General features: G+C 33.0%; 1 protein-coding gene across 3 annotated transcripts; it reads left to right on the top strand.

Annotated features, from left to right (window-relative positions):
- Positions 1–1670: 1670 nt before the first annotated feature.
- LOC143895512 (putative cytochrome P450 6a14) lies at positions 1671–19134 on the top strand. 3 transcript variants are annotated; one of them, XM_077402697.1, is made up of 7 exons: positions 1671–1689; positions 11700–11875; positions 14681–15050; positions 16024–16367; positions 16547–16777; positions 17921–18172; positions 18668–19134. In XM_077402697.1, the coding sequence occupies exons 2-7, from the start codon at positions 11707–11709 to the stop codon at positions 18829–18831; spliced, it is 1530 nt and encodes a 509-aa protein (XP_077258823.1). In that variant the 5' UTR covers positions 1671–1689; positions 11700–11706; the 3' UTR covers positions 18832–19134. The 3 variants fall into 3 exon arrangements, with proteins under 3 accessions (XP_077258823.1, XP_077258822.1, XP_077258821.1); XM_077402696.1 differs by lacking the exon at positions 1671–1689 and adding an exon at positions 7151–7302; XM_077402695.1 differs by lacking the exon at positions 1671–1689 and adding an exon at positions 11436–11554.
- Positions 19135–19804: the final 670 nt, after the last annotated feature.

Here is a 19804-nt window from a genome sequence, read left to right as displayed (position 1 = left end):
ATCAAGACACGCTTGCGACAAAGTTCGAGCACGTAAAATTTCGCGAGATGCGAATGCAATTAAACGGGTCGACACGTCTCGCACATCACCGCGCCTCGTTCACGCGATTCGCGTACTCTATATACTCACATTAAATCCCACGATACATCCGACGATTCTCGACAATCTCGACCGAGGACCAAGCGTTAGTCCAGCCGCGCGAGAAATGTCAGGTATGTGCCGCGCAATATGGCCGGAGCGCTTCGGCGTGCTTCGGCCATGTTCGCGAACAGTCGGCGCGCGACGCGAACGGCGAGGATCAGGATCAGGCAGGGATCAGCTGGGATCACAGCGTCGGTTCGGTTGTGTAAGCCGAGGATAATTCGACGGCTAGTAGAGAACGCATCTTTTTCATACATACATGCGATATCTTCGTAATATTTATCGCGGCACATCTCGCGATGTAATAGCGCGCTACGCACGGAGCTGCGAGCTCGGCTACCTGTCGGTCGGTTCGAAGTTCGAATATTCGAATGTCGAAAGAGTCGGAGCGTGAATGATGATAACGCGATCGTCGCGGTGCCGACCAGTGCCGACGACTGCCGAGTGCCGACCGCTCGCGAACATGGCCGAAGCACGCCGAAGCGCGCTGGCGGTTGCGCGGCTAATATACGCCGAATATAATAAGTTTATTGTGTTTCGATGAATCGATCGTTATCGCACATAGGAGTGAGAAGACGATCGGAGCGCTGGACTAACGCTTGGTCGAGGATCGTCGGATATATCGTGAGATTTAATGCGTGAGTACGTAGAGTACGCGAATCGGGTGAACGAGGCGCGCGCGCGCGCGGTGATGTGCGAGACGTGTCGACCGACCCTCGCAAGCGTGTCTTTCTCTCTTTTGGCTGTTGACTCGACTTGCGTTGTATCCGCGAGGCGCGGCGTCGGTACGAAGTTGGCTGCGTGATGTGATTTGGCGGAAAACGCAGCTCGGTGCAGCTTGTCGGATTTAGTTAATGGCCTAGTTTACATCGAGCATTTGATACGCGTATTAAATAGTAAAATAACTAGTAAATTAGTTTGATTATTGGCTGATTAGTTCAAATATATACCATTTGATACGTATCGAGAGATCGGTGTAAACTAGGCCAATAATGAAAGTGCGCCGTACGTCGGTAGTACGCCGATCGTTTATTCGTTCCGGGGAGTGTTTAATAAAGTATCGCGATCGTATTATGACGGTTACTTCGCTTTCGATCGCGGAATATTGGACAGTGATTTTGTGAGTGTCCTGTGCAACGGGAGGAGGTGGCCTGACAACCCAGACATTCTGAGAGGAGAAGGCTTGGCAGAGAAGCATCGGGCCCCGGCGGAGCAACCTTGGGGTGAGTATTATTTATTCTCATCGAAACATTTAATAGTATTCTTTCCCGCATTTATTCGAGTCGTTTTATCTCGGATAAGTTAAAAAATAATTAAAGAAAGAAAAACCATTTAAAATTTTATAAAAGTTTATTCTCGTAAAGATTTTTCCCGAATAATAGATAATTAGTAAATCTAATTGAAAGACGACGTAGACGCGTGTAAAAATTATTTGTTGAAACGTCGATTATTTTGAGCGTCTCTTTAATTTGAATTTTACCTTTTTGCGTTACAGAATCATCGCAGCTACGTATGGCTGTACAACTCCGCCCGTTGCGCATCTGTTCGGTGAGTAATGTATTTTTTAAATGGAGTAACGAATCTGTGAATATTAAATTGTATATTTATTCCCATCTAATAATGCTGATAAATGTGACTTGTCGCAGATCCGTTGCTCTAAAATGGATAGACTAAATCAGACTAGGCTGAATATATAATTAATCCTGGAACTCTTTATCGATTTATTGTGCGTATACGGGAGAATGCTCTCGCGCGTTAGCTCGCATCGTTCACAATAAAGCTCGTTATATCGATGCATAATTTATTTGATGCGTTTAATATTTATTCTATATAGAATAGAACAACACTAAAGAACCGCGAAGAATACATAGTCGCCTGATAGGCGAGAGAGAGAGATTTATTGGAACTTTTTAAATATAATATTTTTTATCGTCAAGTGCCTATATTGGTTACAATCACACATTCTTAATATTAATATTAAGTTAACTAAATTTATTAAATTAATTGCATTTTTTAAGTTTTTAAAATAATTTTTGAAAAATAAACATAAAAAACAGAGAATTAAAATAAAATTTTGCAAGAAAAAAATGGAATGACATTTTTTGAATATAAGTTGTTTCATCACTTTTTTCTTGACGTTTATTTTTCGAAGAATAAAGTTTTAAAAATATTTCTAGATATTTTGCTAGATATACAATAATAATAGGAAAAAATAATTTTCTATAGATAGACGATAGATAAAGATAGTTTGTGTGTGTGCTTGTAGTTAAAGAAATAAAAAATAAAAAAAGAAAATATCTGTAGATAAAAAATAGATAGGTCCAATATGAATCAAATCAAACTATTATATTATGAGAAGAAGTTTGTTACGACAATTTGTCTTTTTTTACAAAAGTATTTTTTCATTTTCCTTTCCTCCGGGATTAAATATTACATAAATTGGTGCGAGAAAGCAAAATGTACGGACAAATTTAACATGCATATATCGCGGATGAATGAAAAAGACCGAAAGATATTTTGGTTTACGTTGCACATATTCTTCGTGAATCTTATTATATATAAATCATATTAATGATTGCTAATTGCAAATTTATTTTTATTATATGTACAAATATAAAACACGCCAGTTTTAGCCTAATCTTTTATAGTCTATCCATCTAGTAGCTTGACTTTGTATCAATAAATGAAATAAAATGACGCGAGATCCGGTGAATATCTTGTCACGGAACAGAATAATTTTTTTTATATGGAAATGTCTCAAAACTGATTGTCTTTATATCAATTATATAAAAACGCATGATATAATTTGAGATGATACATATTGCGTATGTCACATTAAACATAATTTTAACATTTTGCGATAAAACAACGCGATGTTTATATAAATATATGTATATAATATACGTATGTGAAAATTTATAAAGACAAATGTTACATAAGAACGTAATAAATTTATTATATTGATTACGATACTTATTTTGTAAATATATGTATTGCTTGAGAAATTATCGTCTCTTTTGGATCTCACGTCATTCATTCTGTATATCTCACTTGATATTTGAGATACTTATTGAGATACTTAATTGAGATCAAATGTTCGAGATATATTTCACGGTTTGATTCGCGGTTCGGTTCGGTTCGCGACGCGGATTGCACTAAAAATTGTTTGCGTATTCATTGATTTATTGATCAACTCATCAACTGATTTTTAAATTTCGGTTCTTTCTCGCTTTTATATTATGTTATTTAAATTCAAATATTCGCGATTAAGATATAATCGCGATTTTGATTAGAACGCGGTTAACATAAAATTCTTTACCTTCTTTGATGATATAATTCTTTTTCGCTCTCTATATATTTTCTCGCTTCAATATATTTCTTGGTCGAAAAAGTTAATTACGCGTATTGCTGAGAAATTAAATGCAAAATTAAATTAAATTTAAATGTAATTAATATTTTATTGACAACGTGATTATTTGTCTTCTTTTGATATTAATTAATAACACGCTTTTGTTAACGATCGTAACGATTCGTAATCGACTATAATTATAATTTGCTGGCTCTGATAATCAGCCAGTATCGAAGAAGTTTGTTCTTCTTCTCATTCTCTGGCTAATATACAGCCAGAATGGATTTGTCCAGGAGAATTACGATTCATATATATATAAGGTAAGGTTTATATTGATCAAAATAAAAGTGTAAAGTGTGTAAGATAGGTGCATACTTGTGAGAAATAGTATGCAATTCTGTGATATATGATTGAAAGCTAATTAACTTGCTCGCATTAAATTGCGAGCGCCCATATCTTTAAAATATTGTTCATATTTTGCATAATCGCGGTTAGGTAATCCCACTGGATTCTTGATTTAACCAATATACAATTATAGGGACGTGATTAGGTATCCATCATATTCGTGGTTTTACTTCACATTTGTGCAGTAAGAATACGGGTAGGTAGGAATACACGAATTGGTAGGCACAAATGAATAAAAATACGGATTAGCGGACCAATATACGAATAGAAATACAGATTGGTGTAGGAACTAAACATAATATATAACTTAATATTTTTAAAATTAAAATTTTGCAAATTAAATGACATACTAAAAAATAAAATTTCCGCGATCGCGAAATTAAACTTTATTTATTAAAATTAGATATAAACTACTTAATATATATATAAGTTACACAATGTGTAATTCACTAAGAATACATGAACATCCAACACAACACAACACAACACAACACACACACACACACACACACACACACACACACACACACACACACACACACACAAGTCCATATTTTATACTGACTGAAAAAGGGGGCTAAAAGTTGAATAAAATTTAAAATTAATTTTAAAAAGAATTCCGCAAAAAGGCTAAAAAGTTAAGATTAATTTTAAATTTCTTTAATTTAAAATTTTTAGCCTCCTCATAATTTCTTTTTTTTTTGTAAAGTTGTATACAGTTATAAGCTATTTAGGGTCAGTTTCACCAACGTCGCGATGTGGGTATCCCCGTATTGATGCGGATGCCGAATTTTCGTAACGGTTCTGCGGGTACCCGTGGAACCGTTGCAGATCCGTATACAACGGGTACCCGCGGGCGAGCGGGCGAGTACCCGGTTACCTGATTATCCGAAACTTCTTTTTTCGAAAGTTCTATCAAAAATATGTACATTTTACGAAGCACATTGTAAGAATTTTTGCTTTTGAACATTTTACAATCTGCTTGGTAATTTTTATTACGTTGTTTGTAAAATGTATTGTATATTTCAAAAATTCCTACCGTTACCGATAATATTTTTGATAGGTTGCCAAGTTATTTCAAGCATCTTATTACCAAACATGGTAAAATTTGTAGTGAATTTTGCGGTAAAATATAACAAAAAAATTTTTTTATCTCCGCATTCAAGAAACTATTTTTAGATACTGAACATCCCGGGCCATTCTATGATATTATAATATAATTAGTGGTAACAATTTTTTATATTCTTCTATAGTAAAATACATACACATACAATGCGATCATATTTAACAAATTTTGATTTTTATAAACTTAAAGTTTCCCCATAAGAACTTCCGTACCGTCCGGAAACGTAAACTGCTTCAGTCAACGCACAAAGAAAACCATATCCGTGAGATTGCTTCAGATCAATTACAGATCAATCATTACAGTACACGGAAGTTCTTATGCGGAAACTTTTAGATATTTTTACGAAAAAGATTTGTACTCTTTTGTTTTAAGAAAAAAATCTTTAAGGTAGTTTGTCCGCGACAATATACACAATCCAAAATTTTATACTATAAATCGACGTGAAAACATCCGACTATTTAGTATTTACGGTTACAGGCTGAAAAATTTTTGGATAGTTCTATCCCTTACACACGGAACAAAAGATTATTCTTTTATTTTTCTCCTTTAGTCGCTTTTTTACGTCAAATAATCGCAAGAATTGAGATCTATTTGTTATTGTACCGGTTGTTGCACCGACATACAGGTCAGCGTGACGGGTTGCCCATTCGTGCAGGCGCGCGCATGATCGTTCACAGCTGCATATGCTTTGGCATATTATAATCACTCACATATGAAGCGCCAAAGCCTACGCAGCTGTGAACGACCATGCGCGTCCGCACGAATGGGCAACCCGTCATACTCACCTGTATGTCGCTGTAACACCCTGTATTTCTAAATCTAAACGGTCAGTAATTTTTTTTTTTTTACTATGTATAGTATGTATTACTAAAGTGTCTTTCTACTATATATTCGTTTTTCATTATTTTCTTAAGATTTGATAGCGATTATCTCACATCTCTCACGTTCGGAACGATCAATTATTTTTAATTTATACAGACGTGTAGATACCGCATTTATTAACATACAGTAAAATTTTCAAATTTTTATTAGGAATTGCGATTCACGGATTAACTACCTTAAGAATTGGGTATATATCTTCCTAAGGTACGGTTCTATCGCGCTGAAAATAGTCTCAACGTAACCCTACTGAAGAACATTTATCGATTTTTTTGTCTAACTTTGATTGTTTCCGAGATATCGGCGTGGACAGATTAAATCGAACACCCTGTATATTATACATAGGTATATACATACACATACACCGACAATAAAGGTTCTTCAGTGGGGTTGAGATGATTTTCAGCGTGATGGAACCGTACCTTTCCGTATTAGATTTTGAGGGGAAAAAGAGGAGTTGAAATTTTCAAATAAAGCTTCCTTACAAGAATAACATCAATCGATATAGGGCTCGAAAAGAACAAATCTAATAATCTATATTTTTATATGTTTATCTGGGGAAAATTACGTTTACGGTAAATATTTGAAAATAGCCTATCGATCGATCTGCCCACGCAGATATCGATAAAAGGTATGGACTAAATGAAAATCAAAAAAGGTCTTTTAATGAAGTTATATGTTGAAATAATTTTTATCGCGATGGACCTGACCGAGTATCGAACAGATTGATTGATACTTTTCGTAATGCAGACCTTTTATTTCTTTCATTTTTATTTTATTTTATTCTTTAACAATAACCTTTACCATGTAGTACATTGTATAAAACCGTCTAATTTTCACGTGAAAGATTAATTAATGTGAAAGTCACGTGAAATTCATGTGACTTTTCATTTTTGTGGAAATTTTTACTTTTTTACGAGTTCACACTATAGTGCCCTCTGGTATACCAATTCCCCCATCCTCTCTTATATAAATATGTGTGTGTGTATATGTTTTGTATAATATGACAAATCAATAAAATACTCTCGGTATGTACTGGTAAAACTTATTTATTATTTTAACATTTCTCTCTGTAAATAAAAATAAAATCAGAAATAAAATAAAATAAAAATATATATATACGTTCCATTGGAAATAACTCAAATAACCAATCAGCTCCCGTCTTTTCTTTGTTACATTAGAACTAACCAATTAGATGCTTTTCAGATTTCGCACGAAGGGTAGAGTGGGGCTGTAGAACACTAACTGGGAGAAAAGAATTCAGGTCAGGGTCTCGACTATAGCATCGGCTATATAGCATCACACCGTAGCACATATAACACCGATCGCCATTTTGTTACATCCATATCCTTGCCGTGAACATTCAGAACTGTGTGTTGCTCCCAGAAGCTTTATAAATCAGGTAAAAAATTGTTCTACTTACATAATGAAATGAGTATAAAAACCTAGCAATGTTTACTTTCCAAGCAATCTTGGCTTATTGAAGTGTTGAAGAAAAAAGGTTATATTCTCGCCGCATTTTAACGACATATATTTCGGATTTTAGCCTATACTTGCACGCATGCTTTTACTCAGCGAGAAATGATCCGTCGAATCGACGTCTATCGACCTCTGGACTTCGATTCGACGGGTCATTTCTCACTGGGTATGTTGTTATATAGACACACAGGTAGCAGAGTGACGTCATATGACATATTAATAACAATGACATCTCTAACGTCAATAAAACGTCATTAAGACAGCTTTAGAAGTTATCCTGCTACCTGGGCACGTTGTGAGGTAACAGCTGGCGCTGGACTATGCTAGATTCGTGATCGTGATTCGCGGTTCACTATTCGTATAGATTCGCCGTTTGCCTATGTAGGCATTATAGACCCTCCACTATTCGTGGTTCATCATTTGTTATTCGCGATTTTGACTCATCTCTTTGGCGAATCGGCGCGAATGGCGAACCGCCGCGAATCACGAACCACGAATCGCGCATAGTCTGGCGCCAGCCCAGATAGCAAAATGACGTCAAATGACGTTTTAATAACGTCTTAATGACGTCTATGACGTCAGCTTTCCTACTTGGGAGTTTACAGCCGTCGTTGTTTATAAAGCGCTTCTCCTAATATTTCGCAACGTATAACCTATGTAACAATGTGCAGTGAACGTTAGGCTGCTCTTTCTCATCGAATCGCACGAACGCATCTTGATTCGCGTACCTTTATTACTAATTTTCTCATTAATTATTGAGAAATTACAAAACGGTAAACGGACTTTTCGATTTACAATCAGTTTTATCCGCTCTAATACTTGCCCACGAGCAGTGTTCCGCATATTGCATGACACCCTGTATGTATTAATTATATCGCAAATACTAAGTAAAAAACGTACAATATTAATATTATTAATATTAATTAAATTTTAATTAAATAGGGTAACTGAGGGGAATATGCCACATTTAACAAAAATTTGATTTTTTCCCTATTTTTCTTTTTCTTCAAAGTAACTTTAGCATACTGGTTTCCTTTTTCCTTTTTTATCTGTTATTTGTATATTTTTTAAATAAAATATTTTGATAGTTTACTCCCATATAGCAAAATGTGTTCGTTCTGATTTTGAGTTCATATTGTATTCACGTTTATAAACATGATGGCAAGAATAGACTCATATGCTGCTCAAAATGTAGATATTTATTGTTATGAAATCTATAAAAAGCTTATAAAATATATAGTAACATAATGAACACATAAATGATGTTCAATGAAATACTGCATATTTTTGTATGCATATAAAGTTCAGAAAATTACGACAACGTTTGCTTGCATTTATTACAGTTTGTAAGTTCACCGTACAATAAGTTTTTTTTAGGTTAGGATATGAAATAAAATAAGTATATTATTGACATTATTATATATTTATTTAATTGCAGATTCCTTTTTCATAACAAAAAGTGAAATTATTATTTATATATAATTATATAATATATGTTAATAATTCTTCTTTAATTAGGTGTCGCAGAAAATTAATAGTTCAGGATTTTTGGACTCAGAGTCTATAAGGCCCCGTTCTACAAACGTCGGTTAACTTTTAACCTTAGGTTTAACTCACTCTTTGTCTCTTTCTAACGTCTCTCTTAAAAAAAGACAAAAAGTGAGTTAACTTAAGGTTAAAATAAGTTAACCGACGTTTGTTGAACTGGGCCTAAGCGTGCATGCTTACGCGCTTACAGTGATACAAGTCCTTGGTTTCCTGCGACAATCCTGTAAACATAACAAAAATCTGCAATGATCTGCAATTATAAACAAATTTATAAGCATATTGAGCATCAAATGAGAAATAAAATCACACACACATGCGTGCGCGTGTGTAGAGGAAAGTCCCCTATATTATGAGATAAGCTCCTAATATGCGATAGCCGGGTTTCTGCTGATATTAGGTTCTATTTGTTGGTTCTACCATGAACTCTTATTGCTCTTGGTGTAAAACCTATTTAGTAGAAAATTCTTTGTTCGATCATGCATGCACTCGTTACGAATATTGAAATTGTGATATACTGCCACGTGTGTATTTGGCACTTTTTTTACTTTTTTTTAAAAAGGTAATTTTGTACCGATATCAGGCATTTTATAATGTTAAGGGGGGAAACCACTGTGACGATTTCAAAACATCGATTTTTAAAAATATTTTTTTAATGTTTGATGGGGTCTTAAAAATATGTATCTCTAACGTTTTATTGAAATTCGTAATATTAACGGAGTTATAGCAGTGTTTTTAGAGGTTGCTCGCACCCGGCTGCATGCTACCTGAAAATATTTTCAGGTAGTGTGCGGCCGGGTCAAGTTGCCTATATACTTCTAATCGACGACCCTCAGTAATTTCCTTGATAACCCTTGGTATTTCTTTGGCCTTGTCTCTATTGTTGTTTTTTGTTCTCTTTTTATTCGAAGTTTCGAGACAACCGTTGCAGTCAATCTCTCGTCATTTTTTAGGCTTATACTTTTAAACGCATCATTTTCATAGCTGGGAGCTCGCGTACCTCGGTCAATTTTTATCCAAATAATTTGAAAGTTGAACAGAATGTTTATAACAAAATTGTCTTCAATTAAACGTACAATTTTTTTTAAATTAGACAATTGGTTTTTGAAAAAAAATTTAAAAAATGACCAAATTTTTGGCTAAATTTTAAACTTTTTTTCTAGAACTGCGTTATTTTGTTAAGAATTAATCCTCAAATGTTTTTTAGATAGATAATAACATATAAAAAACATCACAAATCGCGCGCGAAACGCGCGCTATAATCTAGTCCTCTCGGTCCTCGGTCCTAAAAGCGGTATGAAACCCTGAAGTTGGCCGAATCGCGTTTGCAATTGTTGCCGCGCGTGTTATTGCGAACGTGATTGGTCGTCTCGATTCAGTCGATTGATCGAATACAAATGTTTTTTGCATAGACAATAACAAATAAAAAACATCGCAAGGCGCGCGCTATAATCTAGTCCACATATCTAAAAAAGGCACGTAAAGTCGATACTCTCAAATCTATCGAAGTTTATTGTTGTCGCTTTTATTCCACGATGCCGATTGGTTCTCTCGCTGCGCTTACTTCATGAGCAGCTGTTATCGTGACAGTTGTGTGTATCAAGGAGTTAATGTAATAGTAATATGTATAATGTGTAATAGTATAATGTTAAAGCTAAATATAGCGCGCGCGAAGCGCGCGTCTGTGATGTCTATAGTATTTCAAAAAAATCCGTACGCTTAACTGAAACTATACTCTATTCCACGAGAGAACATTAGTCGGATCGGACGAAAACTCGTCCGGTCCGAACAGAGGTCACGCCTAGAAAGTCTCCCTTCCACACCGCCGTATGTCATATTACTTATTATGGCACTGAGAAGCGCGCCATGCTTTCCCCAGTCCCCACTTTATTGTTGCTCTTCCTACGCGTCTATGCGCTGAGAACTATATAATGTTCTCTCGTGGAATAGAGCATACATTCGTATAGTTTAAAATAACATAAAAATTTCAAAAACATCTCGTTCTAACGGAGCACGAGCGCACTCACGATTTTTTTGCGGAGGTACATGGCGGCACTACACGCTAAAGACGCAAATATTAATATTTTTTAATGGGTTTTTTTAACAATATGTTTAATATATATGTACTTTAAAGAAATAAAAAACCAATTTCATTAAATTTATTTTTCGCAAAAAAATTCACGAAAATAGCTTTTTTTTCCAGCCGTCACAGTGGTTTCCTCCCTTAATGTCACTATTAATTGATATTTACCAGCCGAAACCTACTTTTTTCTTATACTATGTTTAACCTTTATTATACTAATTTCATTTTTACTAACTCTTATATTTCCCGTCACAACATGTACACTCAATTCACGAATTGCAAAACACGAAAGATAATCGTTCACATTTATAAGATTTAACTTGTATTAGTGTTTTTTTGCATGATAAGCCATTATTTAATTATGCTGCAATAAACTTGTTATTCTTCTATAATTATCAATGTCCTTCAGAATTATAGAGATATGATATATATAAGCGGATACATACGCATTCATAATTAGTTTTTACAGTAGCGCGCTTCGATCAAGACGTGTAAATGAGAAATAGCTTCGAGACAGTCGAACAAAATAAAATTTTCGAGACAATCGGTACTTTCACAAATGAAAAATATTTAAGAACTTTATACGAATAGAGTGAATAGTGAAGAAGAAATTTAATTTAACTTATTATTCTCACCAAATTTTGCTTTAACGTTAACGTTTTACAAGAGAATTGTTTATTGTTATGTTTCAGATTAGCAATGGTACTTGCAGAATTAATCGGGGCTTCCATCGCTGCCCTAAGCATTCTATACATTTATTATAAACTTGTGATATTTGATTTCTGGCGCAAGAGGGGAGTTTTCTACGTCAAACCTGTTGTATTAACTGGAAATATAACAGCCCTCTTAACTGGAAAGAAGCAAATAGGTGAGTGTTTTTCTGTAATATCAGTGTGCACAGTATGAATACATGTTTACTTCCTTGTGTACATTGTTCTATATCTTTTATTAATTTAAACATTTAATTATAATTGGAAATACGAAATTGATATTTGAAAAGAACAAAGAAATATAACAAGCATAACATTTAATAGCCACATAGTAAATTAAAAAAATATATATACGTAGAATTTCCGCTAAATATACTTTTATATTTTACCAAACTGTAATTGCTGTATAATTACTATATTTTATTTATTATTTATTCAAAGACCCGGACTGAAGGGATATTTCAATTCGGTTCCGGTAATGGTTTAATAAAACATCAAATAACTGTTCCGGTTTCTCTCTCTCTCTCTCTCTCTCTCTCTCTCTCTCTCTCTCTCTCTCTCTCAGTTTTGGTTTCTTGACCAGTAAAGAAAATTGAAACCGTGGTGGTTTATTTCGGTTACAATTACGCGCGCGGAGGGGGAGAGGTTTGAAATGTTTTATACATTTCTTCTAATAAACTCTGTACGTGGAAAAATAAAAATTAAAAAATTATATTAACAGAATAACAAAAAATGTAGAAAGAATTAATTTATATAAGGATTACTTCAAACATTTATGCATATTGTAGATTTTCTCATAAAAAATAATTTATTGAATATAAAACTTTTATATATCTTAAAACCATCTTCATATTTTGCTTTAACACAACATTTCAACATTTGGGCAAATCTGTGGTATTCCTGTCAAGATGCCATTTTTGTCGCTTTCTTTATAGACACTTCAAAATGTTCTAAAAGCGTTTCTCATGAATTAAGTAATTTCTTCAGTTTCTGCACTACATTACCTCCACAAACTTCAAGTAAATAAAGCGTCATGGAATTCTTATATGAAGTCGGGTTCTTACCTCGCAAAGTTTAAATTTTAATATATGATCATTGATCACTGCGAGAGATTTGACTTGAATCAGTTCCTTCTTCCACTTCAAGATTGCGATTTGCAGAAAAGATTTTTTTACTGATATTTGCTCTATATTAAAACTAGTCTAGAAGACTAATCATTAATTTTATTCTCTATTACATTAACTACATGCTTAATAACTAAAGTTTATCCACTGATGTCCTTTAGATTTTCCCCTAGCTGCGGTGTAATATCTTCTTTGACATTTGGGATTCCAAGGTCCCGATGAATGTCCGAGTTGCGAGCATACCAAGGTGCGTTCACCATGTTACGCAACACCCTATTCTGAAACGTCTGGATATTTTTAATGTTACTATCTCTGGCGCAACCTCAAGGCTGAATACCAATAAAGCCATACCGGTTTCAAGATCTGGTTGTAGATCAACAACTTATTTCGTATTGACATTGTGGAATTTCTTCCTAGAAGCCAATAATGTTGTTTATACTTAATGTCTAACTCCATTCTTTTTTTCTTGACGTGCTCTTTTCACCGGAGTTTTGTGTCGAGAGTCATGCCTAGATATTTAGCATTTATCTGGTAGGGTAATAGGATAATAATAAATTAAGTGAATCAATATATTAGTCAATAATATAAATTAGTCAATACATATTCGGACGTTTCGACACTTTCTTTGTGTCATCTTCAGCGCTATTGATTGCGCAATAATTACCGCGCGGGGCTCCGATTGCCTCTCTCACTATTCCCTATTTGATTTATTCAAGAGAGCCTATACTTAGTTTATTAATAATAATGAACCTTACCAAAATACGTCTGATACACAACTGACATAAATATCAAAGCTGCAGATTATAATATATATTGACTTATATTATTCTATTAACATTCTCTCAATGTGCATAACTTTTGAAATGATCCTTGTATATTTAAATTAGATAAGATTCCTTTTTTCATGCATGTGTATACGTGTGTGCACGGACTAAAATCGCAATTGCGACAATGATGTGCGTAGTAGCAATATATGTAGTGTAACGCAGGCTAAGAATTATTGCTTATAACGTTTCTATTATAAATTCTTAATAATCCTCATTACGTATACGTGTTTTCATATACTTTGTATCGTTGGCTTAAGGCTTCTGGGTATTCGCCGCGGCCAATGCGTACTAAATCTTGACGTCAAAGACAAGAAATGACACGCTGAGAATTCTTGCGAGCCATTTGCAAATAAAAAGATATTTGCATAAAATAAGATAACTTCAGATCATTTCTATATTATACACTTCAAAAATACTCCGTCTATCTCTTTCCCTTGACAGTTGATAAACAGCCGTAAAATGAATGTAATACGAAGCCTAGTCGTGTGCATAAGCCTAAATGACTAAACTTCGTATTACATTCATTTTGAGAGCAAGAATTCTCAGCGTGTCAATTGTCGCCTCTGACGTCACGATCTTACATGATCGCGGCGAGAGCCTAGGAGCCTTAAGAATCATTATAAATATCATAGAAATGTATAAAAAAAAAACAGGGGAAAGAATGTAAAATATTAAAAATAATAAAAGTAATGAATTACATACAGGGTGTTTGATTGACGTATGTCATAAAGAAACCCCCCTTAAGAACCGGAAAGAGAATCGAAAAAAACCGTAAACTGAAAATAATTTATTGGTTCGATTATATATATATAATTTCGGTGTTATAAATTTTATAGAATTTGGTACTATATAGATTTACAGTTTTACTTCAACTAAATAAAGAAAGGGTTATGGAAGTTTTATTATTACAAAGCCATTACTATTTTTATAAAATAAATTATTTGCAATGTTGTTTATTGTATTTCTACTTGAAAAAAAGTCGCAGAATTAATTAACAAAAATTTGTCAACAGGCGTATTCTTCCATGATATCTACATGAAATATAAGGATCATCGCGCTATTGGAATATATTCACTTCATAAGCCAAACTTGGTAGTCGCCGATCTCGATCTAATTAAAACGGTGTTAACAAAGAACTTCGCAAGTTTTCATGATCGTGGAACGTTCTGCAATGAAAAAATTGATCCATTGTCCGGTCATTTGTTTTCAATGGCTGGAAAGAAATGGCGAAATCTGCGTACCAAGATGACACCAACTTTCACTTTGGGAAAAATAAAGCAAATGTTCCCGATCGTGAAGGAATGTGGCGATGAACTCGCAAAGTATCTGGACAGCAAAGTACAAATGAGAGGTTCCATCGAGATGAAAGATATAATGGCGAGGTAATTTTTTTAAAGAAACTATTATATAAATAATGTTGTTTGAATGACTCTAGGAATAGAAAATGTTTAATTTAAAAATAAAAATAATTAGTGAAAGGAAAAGGATAAACAGTTTGTCTTAGAACAGATAATTTTTCTATAATAAAATATTCTAATTGATTTGATATTTATTATTGCACGATTAACAAAGTGTAAAAAAACATTATTAGTCAAAAGTATGTTAATTCACAAAATAGAATATTCTTTACGGATGAATGAAAGTAAGTTTTACATACAGCACTTTTGAAACTTACGGCATGCCTAAGAAACACTTTTTAATATAGCTATTTCTAAATACATTAATGTATATTTTTGTATATACAGAAGACAACATGCTTTAATATAGTCATCGTCTGTAGTGTAATCATAATGCATAATTGCACCTGAGATATTATTGATAAAACTCGTTCGACTTTGATTAATAATGATGATTACGTTTCAACATTTAAATATAAGAAACGTTTAAAACTAGCAACATTGTTAGAAGTTAACACTCTTATTTGAAGATCATATATTCTTCTCATATTGATATATATATATATATATATATATATATATTTCAATAATATATATCCAAATTATAAGTACCAAAGTGTGGACAAACGTATTGATTTACGTCATTTGTAGATATAATTGTATGTATAATTTATAATTTATAATTAAAATTATTTAAAATTTTTCAAAAATAATTTTGAAAGTTTTTCTTTAAAATATTATTCTAAAGATGACATATATGACGGAGATTCTTTTTAAGTATTAAAATGCCATTTGGACATTCTTTTATGTATATATCTACATTTTCGATATCGTTTATCCGAATTCGCTTAATTGATCAACCTTATTCGCGCGTATGAATTTATTCTTACATTTTTAACATCTTCTTTGATAGAACTTGCTAAAATTTATTAAAAATTCTTGTTAATTTTACCAATAGATATACAACGGACGTAATCATGTCAACGGCATTTGGTATCAAATCCAATTGTATTGAGGATCCGAATAACGAATATCGTAAACAAGAAAAGAAAATTTTCGAGATGAATACGATTTGGATCGCCCTATTTTGGTTCATGCCGAAAATTATGGAATTGTTTTCCATCCCTATCACACCCCAATCCGTCACCAGCTTTTTCATGAATTTGTTTCGAGAGAATGTGGAATACAGGCAAGCTCATAACATCACCAGACACGATTTTATGAATCTGCTGATTCAACTCATAGAGAAAGGCTATGTTGATCCTGAAAATCGTACGAATACCACTACCACCGAGATGACATGTAAATATATATTTATATCTACATATTATACGTGTATATTAATATATCTTCTCTATATATATCTTGAAAATTTACATATATTGTCTCGAAATGCAATTTTGTCTCGAAAAATGCAAATTAAAATCAAATATTTAAAATTTCTTGTTAAAAACATATTATTTTACTTTACTTATCCGCAGCATCTACAAATAAACTTACTATGGAGGAAGCAACGGCGCAGAGTTATATTTTCTTTATAGCTGGCTACGAAACCTCCTCGACGACAGGAACATTTGCTTTATACGAATTAGCTCAACATCATGATATGCAAGACAAAGTTTTTAAGGAAATTGACGAGATGTTGGCAAAACATGGTGGTCTCACCTACGACGCTTTGAACGAAATGACGTATCTTCACAAAGTAGTAAATGGCAAGTGTATTATAAATTGTCGCATTGTGTTTTTACTTATTCGGATTTGGAGATGCAATTTTCGACGAAGAAAGATTATATTACACGAAAATATCTTATTATTTATATGTACATTTAAATATAAATAGTAGAGGAAAGTTCCCTATTATGAGATACCACATCTATTTTGTGTGATTATCGGAAGTCTATGAGCAGAATTGAAAATTGTAAGTAGGTCATTTTGAAGGGAATTTAATAAGCTTTAAGATGTTAAAATGTAAAATCTAATTTAAATATTAATTTTTCTGAAAATTAAAAAAAATATAAAAAATGAGTTTCATGCAAAATCGAAACAGTGTGCTCCTAATATGAAATACCTCGAGAAATCGCTAATAAAGTGCAAACTACATCGGTATTGCAATTAGAAAACTTCATTTAATGTCTCTGAAATAAAAATGTAATGGAGAAGCTTATTTGCAATAATTGCAAACCGACTTATACTCAACTAGATATTTCCAGCGCAGCCAGTGTGCGCCCAGCATGAGCATGCGATCACCATCAGCACACTTTTATAAGTTTGTATGAACCTTCTCTTAACGTTAACGTAGTATTTTCCCTTTTTTTTATTACTGTACAATAATCTTCATACTTTAGCAACGATCGTCATCCTGAATATCTCATATTACGGACCCCACGGCGTGGGGCCTTGCGGTTTCGCGCGCGCGATTACCAAATCTATTCTCTACAATTAAGCAACTCAACATATCCCGTATTTTCCTATTAATACTTACTTTATCACTGCATACAGAACTCATTGTCAAATATTTATTTATTATATAACAAACCAGGCTCGAAGTCTCACCTTGAACTTGACAACATCCAAATTCACAATTTCGATATTCGTAACGTGTGTATGCACGATCAAATAATGAATTTTCTACTAAATATAGATTTTACCCCAAGGGCAATAAGATGATAGAACCAACAGATAGAACCTATTAGTTTAGCAGAAACCCCGCTATCGCATATTAGGGAGTTTTATCTCATAATATAGGGGACTTTCTCTACATATTTAAAAATAATTATGTATAATACATTCAAATAAATAATTTGCATTTTAGAAGAGATATACATATATTCATACTTTTCTTTGACATATTCCAGAGACTATGAGGAAATATCCACCTCTTCCAATGTTGAATCGTATCTGTACCGAAGATATAGACTTACCGACAATGAACATTCATGTGCCAAAGGGGACTTTAATCACTATACCAGTGCTCGGGCTGCACCGAGATCCGTTGATATATCCAGACCCAGATAAATTTGATCCGGAACGATTTAACGCGGACGTGGCAGCAGAAAGGCATACTTATGCTTTTTTACCATTCGGGCAAGGTCCCCGAATCTGCATCGGTAAGAATACGAATTAATCTATTAATATATATTTAATTTATACGTTAATCCATTGTTTATGAATTATTTTTGTTTATAAACTAGTTTATGTACCATTTGCAAGCTTATTTTTTATAAAAATAATTACACTTAAATTGACAATTGACAACAACATGTGTTTCAATATTTGCATTTTAAAATATCTCTTCCTCAATTATATTTAAAAAATATATTCTGCTTATATATATATATATATATATATATATATGAAATATATATTTCTCTCTTTCTTTCTTGCGAAAATATTTATAAAAATATTTAATTAACAAGTTATTAATTTTTTTGTCTTGAATGATTTTTATATTATTTTCAATTCCTCTATAAAAAAATTAGTTTTTAAATATTCTTACAATTATACTTAAATAAAATTTTTTAAAGCTTAGATTAAGCTATTACGAAAATTCTGGCATGTATCATGGCATTGATGACAAAAATATTGATATCATTACTTTTCAGGTGCGCAATTTGGCTATGTACAGACGAAAGTTGCACTTGTGAGTCTTCTGTCGAAATATAAATTCAATCTTCATCCCCATACTTCAGTCCCGCCTATTTTTGACGAACGTAATCTTATTCTTTCGGCAAAAGGTGGCATACACTTGATTATTGAGCCACGATAAAATAATTGCGCTCTTAAGTGAACTAGAAATATTTGTACTCCTGGCTTATTTCAAATATATAGATATTTTAGTGTACAATTTAATATAATAGATAAGATAAGATTATTATATATTAGATGTTTACACATACAATAAGTGAAGAACATTATAAAGGTAAATGTATTTTATAAACAACATTTTTACTCCCGACTGCTGCTAATCGAAGGTTGGCGAAGACGAGGGAGTATGCGTTTCATTATAAATAAATTTTTTATTATTATTATTTTGTCATTTAATAAACAATAATATATATTTATTGACATATATTGTATTTTTTATTGCTATATATTATTGTTCTCTTATATTTATCAAGCGACAGGGAATTATCATGATGCCAAGTACATAAAGACTCTCCATGTGAATATATCACCGCATAAACATCGAAGCGCTACCTTTCTAGATTTCTTACGTCAAACGAGCTTTCGAGAATAATGTCTCAGAAACAGAACCAAGTTTAAAAAATTAAGGTAAATGCACCAATGCTTGGACACGTACTACTTCTATATATGTTGCAATTGTAATTTTGATAGAAAGTAGATAGAAAGATCTTTGCCGAAAATATTTCTTTCTACGCTCTTTTTAATTGATATTTCATTCTAGAGTAATTGCTTTACCTACTAATACTATTTTATGAGAGTAGATAAAAGTTGTCAATGGTGCCTTTTTACGTACAAACCGAGTACGCTATATTTGAGAAAACTGATCACATTGTTCCATTATTTTTTAAGATATTACGTTTTACGGTGATTATTGATTGTGATGATCTCTAAATATCTTTAGATTTTATGGCATTTTTAATGAAGGGATGTGTTGGAATTTATATGTAAATAAAACTGGAAATTCTTACAAGCAAGTGTATTGTACTTTGATATTTCTGTACCATTCCTGGTTTGCCTTATTCAATTTACAAAAAATATGTCATTGCTTAAAATTT

This window comes from Temnothorax americanus, unplaced genomic scaffold (genome assembly GCF_048541705.1).
Source record: "Temnothorax americanus isolate GAGA-0224 unplaced genomic scaffold, ASM4854170v1 Scaffold16, whole genome shotgun sequence".
NCBI lineage: Eukaryota > Metazoa > Arthropoda > Insecta > Hymenoptera > Formicidae > Temnothorax > Temnothorax americanus.
Note: the sequence above shows the minus strand (reverse complement) of the source record. Positions and strands in the feature narration are given on the sequence as shown.

Coding starts and splice junctions, on each gene's coding strand:
- LOC143895512 (XM_077402697.1), top strand. CDS start 11,707: ATGGTACTTGCAGAATTAATCGGGGCTTCCATCGCTGCCCTAAGCATT. Junction 11,876..14,680: donor AACTGGAAAGAAGCAAATAG/GTGAGTGTTTTT, acceptor ATTTGTCAACAG/GCGTATTCTTCCATGATATC. Junction 15,051..16,023: donor ATGAAAGATATAATGGCGAG/GTAATTTTTTTA, acceptor TTTTACCAATAG/ATATACAACGGACGTAATCA.